A 9,204-nucleotide genomic window follows, 5' to 3' on the forward strand; every position below is an offset into this window, starting at 1 on the left:
CGTAGTCACCACAGTTTCAATAACATCAGAGTTTAATCCATCAGAGTTTGAAGTATCAGGACTTAGACTGTCAGGATTTTCAGTATCAGAATATGAGTCTTCATTTTCAAATCTCAGCTGATCATGGTCAATGAAATCTTTTTGTCATCAAAAGAGACATTGATAGATTCCATGACCACTTTTGTTCTCAAATTATAGACTCTGAAGGCTTTTGTGGAAAGTGGATATCCAACAAAGATTCCTTCATCAGCTTTTAGATCAAACTTTGATAGCTGTTCAGGATGAGTCTTGAGAACAAAACACTTGCATCCAAATACATGAAAATATTTCAGATTTGGCTTCTTTTTCTTCACCATCTCATATGGTGTTTTTCTATGCTTGTTAATGAGTGTTGCATTTTGAGTAAAACAAGCAGTCTGCACAGCTTCAGCCCAGAAATAGGTTGGAAGCTTTGCTTCTTCAAGCATTGTACGTGCAGCTTCAATGAGAGTTCTATTCTTCCTTTCAACAACTCCATTTTGCTGTGGAGTTCCAGGAGCAGAAAATTCCTGCTTTATTCCATGGCTTTTGCAGAACTCTTCCATTATCAAATTCTTGAACTCAGTGCCATTATCACTCCTTAAAATTTTCACAGAATCTTTGACCATTTTATCCAGCTGTTTGACATGATCAATCAAGATAGATGCAGTTTCACTTTTTGTGTGCAAGAAATACACCCATGTGTATCTGGTGAACTCATCCACTATGACCAACGCATACTTCTTCTTTGCAATAGACATGATATTTACTGGACCAAATAGATCAACATGTATAATATGATAAGGCTCAAGAATTGATGAATCAGTCTTGCTCTTGAATGAAGATTTTCTTTGTTTGGCTTTCTGACATGAATCACAAAGACCATCAGGAGCAAATACTGTGTTTGGCAATCCTCTCACAAGATCTTTCTTGACCAGTTCATTTATATTGTTGAAATTTAAATGAGAGAGTTTCTTATGCCAATTCCAGCTTTCTTCAATTGATGCTCTACTTAACAGACAGATTGCAGAACCATCAGTACTTGTTGAAAGCTTAGCTTCATAAATGTTACCACGTCTGTATCCTTTCAGAACAACTTTGCCTTTAGATTTACTCACAACTTCACAGTGTTCTTCAAAGAAATCAACATGATAACCTCTGTCACATATTTGACTTATACTCAGTAGGTTGTGTTTAAGTCTTGAGACCAGAGCTACTTCTTTAATGATGACATTCCCAAGATTGATATTGCCATATCCTAATGTTTTTCCAATGTTGCCATCTCCATAAGAAACACTTGGGCCAGCTTTCTCCACAAAGTCTGATAGCAGGGCCTTATTACCAGTCATATGTCCTGAACATCCACTGTCCAGAACTAGAATATTTTTCCTGTTGCCCTGCAATCACAAAGACCACTAATTATTAGTTTTAAGGACCCAGACTTGCTTGGATCCTTTGGCCTTATTAAGTTTGTTAACATTTGCAGCGGATTTAGCATCAGAGTTTATGTTAATATTTTTCTTATCAGAATTTACATTATCAGACTTTGAATCAGAATTTACACTAGAAGGAACAATGGAAACTTTCTTCAAAGAAGGTTTTATTTGATAATAATCATAGTACAAACTATGATATTCCTTACAAGTATAAATGGAATGCCATAAACTACCACAATGAAAACAAGGATTTTGTGGTTTGTATCTAACAGACTGACTCTTAACTCCTGATTTTGAAGGTAAGGAGTTAATATTCTTATTTTTCCTACAAAAAGAAGCCAGATGGTTAGAACTTCCACAGTTATGACATATTTTCCTAGGAGCATCAGGAACAGGTTTATAATCATTGCTTTTATTCACACCTTCCTTTCCATTCCTATTTTTCCTAGGTGATTTTACCTTGTTTGCATTCTTGACATCTTTCAGCTTATGCTTAAGCTGCTTCTACTTCAGCTGTCTTTTCCTGTTTTAGTTTGTCAGAAGTTAATTCCTCTTTAACTTCTGATTTCTCATTATCAGACTTTACAGTTACAAACTTAATAGGTTTTAACTTTGGCTTTTGCTTAACAACAAGCTTAATTTCTTCAGTTCCTTTATCATTCTTATTCTCTCCATAACCTAAGCCCTCTTTCCAATTTTCACTACTTAGCAAATTTTGAGTTGTTCTGCCAGAGTTAGTCCAAGTCCTGATTATCTCTCTTTCCTTTTCTAACTCAGTTTTTAGAGATTCATTCATTTTTAGCACTTCATCCCTAACATAAAAAGCATCATCTCTATCCTTCTGAGTTTGATGGAATATAACTAACTCTTTTTCTAAGAAATCATTTCTTTTCTTAAAAGCAAGATTTTCAGAAGTTAATCTTTCACATGTTAAGGTTTGATCTCTATAACTAACAAACATGGTTTTAAGATATCTTCTCAACTCATTAATATCATCAGTATGAAAAGCATAAGTAGCCTGAGGTACCTTTGTTTCAGCAGCTTCAGAACTGCTCTCAGCACTTTCTTTATCAGCATTTGCCATCAATGCATAGTTCTCCTCACTTTCAGAGTCTGAAGTGTCTGTCCAGCTTTTCTGCTTTGTGACAAGAGCCTTGCCTCTGTCACCCTTTACCTTCTTGCAGTCAGGAGATATGTGGCCTTTCTCACCACAGTTATAACATTTAACATTGGTGTAATCTCCTCTGTCAGACTTTCCTCCTCTGCCTTCAGATCTTCTGAAATTCTTCTTATCAGAACTTATGCTTTTCTTGGAAAACTTCTTTCCCTTCCTGAACTTCCTGTATGCAATCTTGGTGATTCCTTTCACCATAAGAGCACACAGCTTCATCATCTCCTCATCAGCATCAGTCTCAGGCAAGCTTTCAGAATCTGAGTCATCATCACTCTCAGAACTTGATGACTTAGTATCAGACTTTATGAAAAGAGCTTTACCCTTGTCTTTCTTTGAGGAAGCTGCTTTGGGGAATTCTTCTTCAGCCTTAAGAGCAACTGTCCTTGACTTTCCTCCTTTCCTCTTGCTTCTTTGTTCCATCTCCAGCTCATGAGTCTTGAGCATTCCATAGATTTCGTCAAGAGTTGTTCCATCAAGATTGTAGTTGTCTCTTATTGTTGTTGCCTTCAAATCCCAGCATTCAGGAAGAGCTAACAGGAACTTAAGGTTTGAATCTTTAAGATCATACTCTTTATCAACCAATGACAAATCATTCAAAAGTTTGACAAATCTATCATATAAATCATTCAATGACTCATTAGTCTTTGAGTCAAAGTGTTCATACTCTTGAGTGAGTATTGTCTTCCTGTTCTTCTTAATTGTGTCAGTTCCCTGACATCTTGTTTCCAGAGCATCCCATATCTCCTTAGCAGTCTTGCAGTTGATTACCCTGTTTGACATTACATTATCAATGGCACTATGCAGTAAGTGTCGTACCTTAGCATCCTTAGCAATTGATGCTATGTCCTCAGCAGTATAATCACTCTTCTCCTTTGGTACGGTCATTGCTGCTTCACCTGCAACTGCAACAGCGAGTTTGGTTGGTTTGTGAGGACCTTCCTTGATTCTATCCAGGTATTCTGGATCTGTTGCTTCCAGGAACATGGTCATCCTTACCTTCCATATGGGATATTCAGATGGTCTCAGTATGGGGACTCTGATGGTCTCATACCGACTCTGAATTTGTGTCTTTGGTGGTTCCTCAGTTGTGGTAGGCTTAGTTGGAGTTTCTGTGTCCGACATGATTGTGTTTGGATCTTTAACTGTATGTAAGTTAACAGATAGGCTCTGATACCAATTGTTAGGTCACACACACACTGTAGAGGGGGTGAATACAGTGTATAGTACACTCAAATCGAACTTTAAGAACTTAAGTAACAGAAAACAAACTTTATTGAAACAATAAACTCTGTTACAGTATGGAACTGTTACCTCTCAGTGATGAACAAATATCACGAGAGCTGCTAGGGTTACAATGAATAATCTTTTCTAATAATGATAACACTTATAGTGTAAACCCTATGTCTGTGTTTATATACTACACAGTTACAAGATAATCGCTAATTGATATGGAATATAATTCTGCTTCCTAAAATATATCAATCAGATATCTTTTCTTCCAAGTATTCCATTCTTCACGGAATTCCTTCTTCATGCATATCTCTTCTTATGTTTATCTCGATCTTCTTTCCTTTAATCAGCTACTGTCCTTATCTGATTGTCCTTCAACACTTAAGTTCCGATATCTATCTTCTGATGATTATCTCCTGATAATATAAGTACTGATATCCTTAAGTCCTGACTTCCAGTATAAGTACTGATCAACAGTTAAGTACTAATTTATCCTGTTCACGTAAGATCTGAAAGCTAAACATAAAACATATTAGCCATGACATTATCAAATATATCTAACATTTTCATCGATACAACCGTATGGATGTCAATAGATATACATATTAACGATATAAACAAATTATCATATCAAAATAATTTTATTTGGTTTGTCATTTTAACAGTCAAACATCAGTTTGACTAGTACAACTAACTAGTGTTTAGTCCTGAATTGGTGTTTCAATTTTTTTTTAAAAATATTTTTCATCGATCCAACCGTGTGGATGTCAATAGATATACATATTAATGATATAAACAAAATTTCAGATCGAAATAATTTGATTGGTTTTGTCATTTTAACAGTCAAACATCAGTTTGACTAGTATAACTAACTAGTGTTTAGTCCTGAATTGGGGTTTCAATTTTTTTAAAAATATTTTTCATCGATCCAACCATATGGATGTCAATATATATACATATTAATGATATAAACAAAGTTTCATATCAAAATAATTTTATTCGGTTTGTCATTTTAACAGTCAAACATCAGTTCGACTAGTACAACTAACTAGTGTTTGGTCCTGAATTGGTGTTTCAATTTTTTTTAAAAATATTTTTCATCGATTCAACCGTATGGATGTCAATAGATATACATATTAATGATATAAACAAAGTTTCTGATCAAAATAATATTATTGGGTTTGTCATTTTAACAGTTAAACATCAGTTTGACTTGTACAACTAACTAGTGTTTAGTCCTGAATTAGGGTTTCAATTTTTTTAAAAATATTTTTGATCGATCCAACCATATGGATGTCAATAGATATACATATTAATGATATAACCAAAGTTTCAGATCAAAATAATTTTATTTGGTTTGTCATTTTAACAGTCAAACATCAATTTGACTAGTACAACTAACTAGTGTTTAGTCCTGAATTGATGTTTCGTTTTTTTAAAAAATATTTTTCATCGATTGAACCGTATGTATGTCAATAGATATAGATATTAATGATATAAACAAAGTTTCATATCAAAATAATTTTATTTGGTTTGCCATTTTAACAGTCAAACATCAGTTTGACCAGTACAACTAACTAGCATCACTTTTATTTTTTTAACAAATAAATAAATTTGAAAATTCTTATAGCACATAATTTATTTTTTCAATAACTAATTTTTCTATTTGGATAACTTTTACTCTCTTATATATTCATATTTTCAAAATATTCACTAATATTTAAATACATTTTTGTATTAAAAATTAAAATTCTGAAAAATCCTAAATCTAACCGAATTCCATTGAAATACACCTTCAAAAAGGGCGGGAAATTTTCCTCACTTTTTTTTAAAAATTTTAAAAGTATAAGTAAATTTCCCGCCATTTTTAAATATACAATTTGACTGAAATCAGTTGAATTTAGGAGTGTCAAATAAATTATTTGTGGGAAAATTCCCTCCACTTTTTTATTAGGGCTAAATTCAACTGAAAATATTTTGTCGAATTTAGGGTTTAATTTCGACCATTTTAATTTCAACCGTTTTCGGTTAAAATTGATTGTAAATACGACAGTTAAAATATGACCATTTGAATTCGACCGAGGCCGGTCGAATTTAGCTGTGCCAAAAGAATTCGACCGCCTGTGGTCGAATTTACCCATTTTTCTTGTAGTGTTAACCCCTGTCAAATTTAACCCAGTCAAATTTAAATCAGTTGTATTTAACCTTATTTTCTTGTACATTACGGCCCCATTTTTGAGTATATCTGATTATACAAGAAATCCTAGGATATAAACAATGACTCGGTTACAAATGTTATAGGTACGTATATGTTGAAGAGATTAGTCATTGACTTTTAGTAGTCAAAATCTTAGGAAACCCCATAAAACTCGGGGTGCATGTTGTTTGAAGACCGAGATTATTCATTATATACAATAATCTTTTTCTAAGCAACTTAATAACTAGTTAAGAATGCGTCCGGTAATCATCTCTTGGCATGCTTGAATAATCTATCTGCTATGTCGTCACATGGTTGAATTTATATACATATAAATATATTGGGCATGTTTGTGTGCAACTTATAAATCAGCTTATAACTTATAAATTCGTAACAACTATAAGCTAATATTAGGAACGTATTTTTTTCTCAATTTATTATAATTTTTTATTTTTATATTTATATCAGTTTTAAAATATATATTTATAAATGTTAATCTAATATTAAATTTACGAATTAAGATAATTATATTTAAAATTTATTTATTTTAGTTCATTTAAGTAAAAAAAATTATAACTTATAAATAAAATTATCCAAACACTTACATAACTTATAAGTATTAATCTACTTATCACTTAAGTCATTTATTAATGTTAAGTCGTAAGTTACTTATTTTAAAATTTCCTAAACGGACACATTGTTTGGTGCCCCATATTTGCTATTATTTACGAATTTGATAATTATTTATATTTTATGATCTTGCATGAGGTTCCATTCTTCTTTGAAACTTACTACATTTATTAAAAGAAAGGAAAGAAATATAAAATTTAAGTTCTTTAACTTGTTCCCCGGTAATCTTATAAGATGGAAAAAAAATTAATTTATTTCAATATTTATTTTAAAAAAATTCTTCCCGCTTTTAATTTTTTTTTTAAAAAAAGAAAATAACTCAATTTTCATTATTTTCTTTTCTTTTTGAGAATATTTGTATATTGTTTAATTGGGACAATTTTATATATTAATTAAATAATGTTACACGTACCATATATATCTACGGAGCTAATAATATGTAAGAATTAGCAATTGCATGTAAATCATAAATTATATAAAGAGAACATAATCCGAATTCATTCAAAATAACATGCAAAATTTATTGATACAATCTTATTACGTGAACTTCAACAATTACATAATGACGCGGGAAAACATTAAAAAAAGTTAAATAATTAACAGTCGTATACTAATCACAATTCTGATTTGGACTCCACGTCAGAATCTACCACAGGAGAAGCCAGAAATGAAGGATTATCTGCGTTCCTGAAGGAGCAATCAGCCCTAATTTCCCCCTCACTCCCTGCTAACACACTCAACTGTCCCATTTTAGTCATGGCAACTACAAACTTCTCGAAGAAAAGTCCTTGATCAGTTGCAAAACTCTGCACAATTTCTTTAGTCCTTGTATCGGTGAACAAATCTTGATCTGAAGTAAACAGCCCTTGTCGGTTAATAAGATCAACGTAGTAACCGTTATCGAAAAGATTAGGTGTTAGAACATCCTGAAAAGTGGTCTCATTGGAGTTTGGTGGACAAATGTTCTTTAGGTCTTGAGCAAACTCTGGATCCATTGTTGGATCTTCAGACGGGTAGAGTCTGTCGCTGAAGGAGCTGCAGTGGCTGAGGCCGATAGTGTGTCCCCCGGAGAGGGCTACAACGTCGGTTGCATCGAGGTTTTTTGTGTCTAGGGCGGTGAGGAGGGCATCCGCATTGCTTGATGGAGAAGGAAGGTTTTTTAGAGTCGCTTCTGTTGTTGCGAAATTTAGTCCATCTCTTCTGCCCAATGGGACTCCATAGTCAGGTCCACCAGACTACATAACATCGAGAAACAAATTGTAATTAGCCAGACCTTGTGTATAAATAAATAAAAAATCACAATATAACATATAGATTCATGGAATGAAGGGTAATTTACCAAATGAACAGAATCACGAGCAGCAAGGGCGGTAAGATCAGCACATGAAACAACGCGACCACATTTATCGTGCACAAGCTTACGAAGATCATCGATGATTTCAAACGCCTTGCTCCTAAGACTCAAATTTGGCGGTGCGTCTTGTTCACTTGGTCCACTCGCAGATCCATCTAGTAAAACGGAGGCATCACATCCCTGAATTCATCACAGTCATTATTATATAGTCAAACACTTAATTTTTTAATCAAGTCCATGAAAATGACTACGTAACCAAATATAATTGATTGTAGCATCCACATTAGACAATCACAAGCTCATCACCTGAACGAAACAATCGTGGAAATGGAGGCGAAGCAAACCGGCAGCTTGGCCAACATCTTCCTTGAAGACTTTCTTCAGATGTTTACGGACTACAGTTTCCAATTTAGGACAGCTCGACTGATAAAAGTTCCATTTGAGGCCTTTCACTAATGGCACCGTGCTGTATGTGGCGGACACGTATAAGTGCGAGGATATGAAAAGTAAAGAGAGAGCTAAGAGGAAAGAAACTGAAGAAGCCATTGATATTGTAATTTTGATCGATGTTGTTAATTTGTTACCTTATTTTATAGGCATACTCAAGGTCGATGGCTTGTTTCCACAAGTTATTACAGGAAACCTCTTGGACACATCTTTGCATTCTTTAAACTTGTTCTTTAATTAAATTATGTCAACCTACCTGAGGATAATTATTGATATTTTAGTCTTAATAATTTGTAATTACAATTTACATGTACATCAACCACTACAAGAAATATGCTCATTTTGCCCGTTTACTAGTATTTAAGTAGTGTATCCTAAGAAGATAAAGATGTGTAAATGAAACATTCATCAACAACTATACTGCATTTCCATATCTCGGAATAAAAGAAGGGAAAACAAAATATTGTTTGTTTGAAATAATGATTATTCTTTCTGTTATCAATCTTGTACGATAAAGACATTATTATATATATATTGAATATATAACTAATTCATAAGAACATTGCTAATTCTTAAATCACATAAGCATATAAGAATTAACAATTAAATTAGGAGAAGGGTTTGAGAAAACAAACAGAGATTGGATTTAATCTCGAGTCCAGAAAACTGTCTCCTTAAAGCAGTTTCGCCCCGCACCATCCGTGTTTAGCGACCTGCT

At 33.3% G+C, this 9,204-nt stretch overlaps 1 protein-coding gene across 1 annotated transcript; it reads right to left on the minus strand.

The window, feature by feature from the left end:
• Positions 1-7,204: 7,204 nt before the first annotated feature.
• On the minus strand, positions 7,205-8,585 carry LOC141706269 (peroxidase 12-like). The gene is made up of 3 exons (XM_074509074.1): positions 8,346-8,585; positions 8,025-8,219; positions 7,205-7,920 (listed from the first exon to the last, which is right to left on the minus strand). Exons 1-3 carry the CDS (start codon positions 8,583-8,585, stop codon positions 7,300-7,302), a joined length of 1,056 nt encoding a protein of 351 aa, XP_074365175.1. The 3' UTR covers positions 7,205-7,299.
• Positions 8,586-9,204: the final 619 nt, after the last annotated feature.

Source organism: Apium graveolens, chromosome 2 (assembly GCF_009905375.1).
Source record: "Apium graveolens cultivar Ventura chromosome 2, ASM990537v1, whole genome shotgun sequence".
Taxonomy (NCBI): Eukaryota; Viridiplantae; Streptophyta; class Magnoliopsida; order Apiales; family Apiaceae; genus Apium; species Apium graveolens.

What these genes read in the sequence shown, in the direction of transcription:
- LOC141706269 (XM_074509074.1), bottom strand. Translation starts at nt 8,585, where the DNA reads ATGGCTTCTTCAGTTTCTTTCCTCTTAGCTCTCTCTTTACTTTTCATA. An exon ending in TCCACGATTGTTTCGTTCAG is followed by an intron (nt 8,220 to 8,345) that starts GTGATGAGCTTG and finishes TGATGAATTCAG; the next exon opens with GGATGTGATGCCTCCGTTTT. An exon ending in CTCGTGATTCTGTTCATTTG is followed by an intron (nt 7,921 to 8,024) that starts GTAAATTACCCT and finishes GATGTTATGTAG; the next exon opens with TCTGGTGGACCTGACTATGG.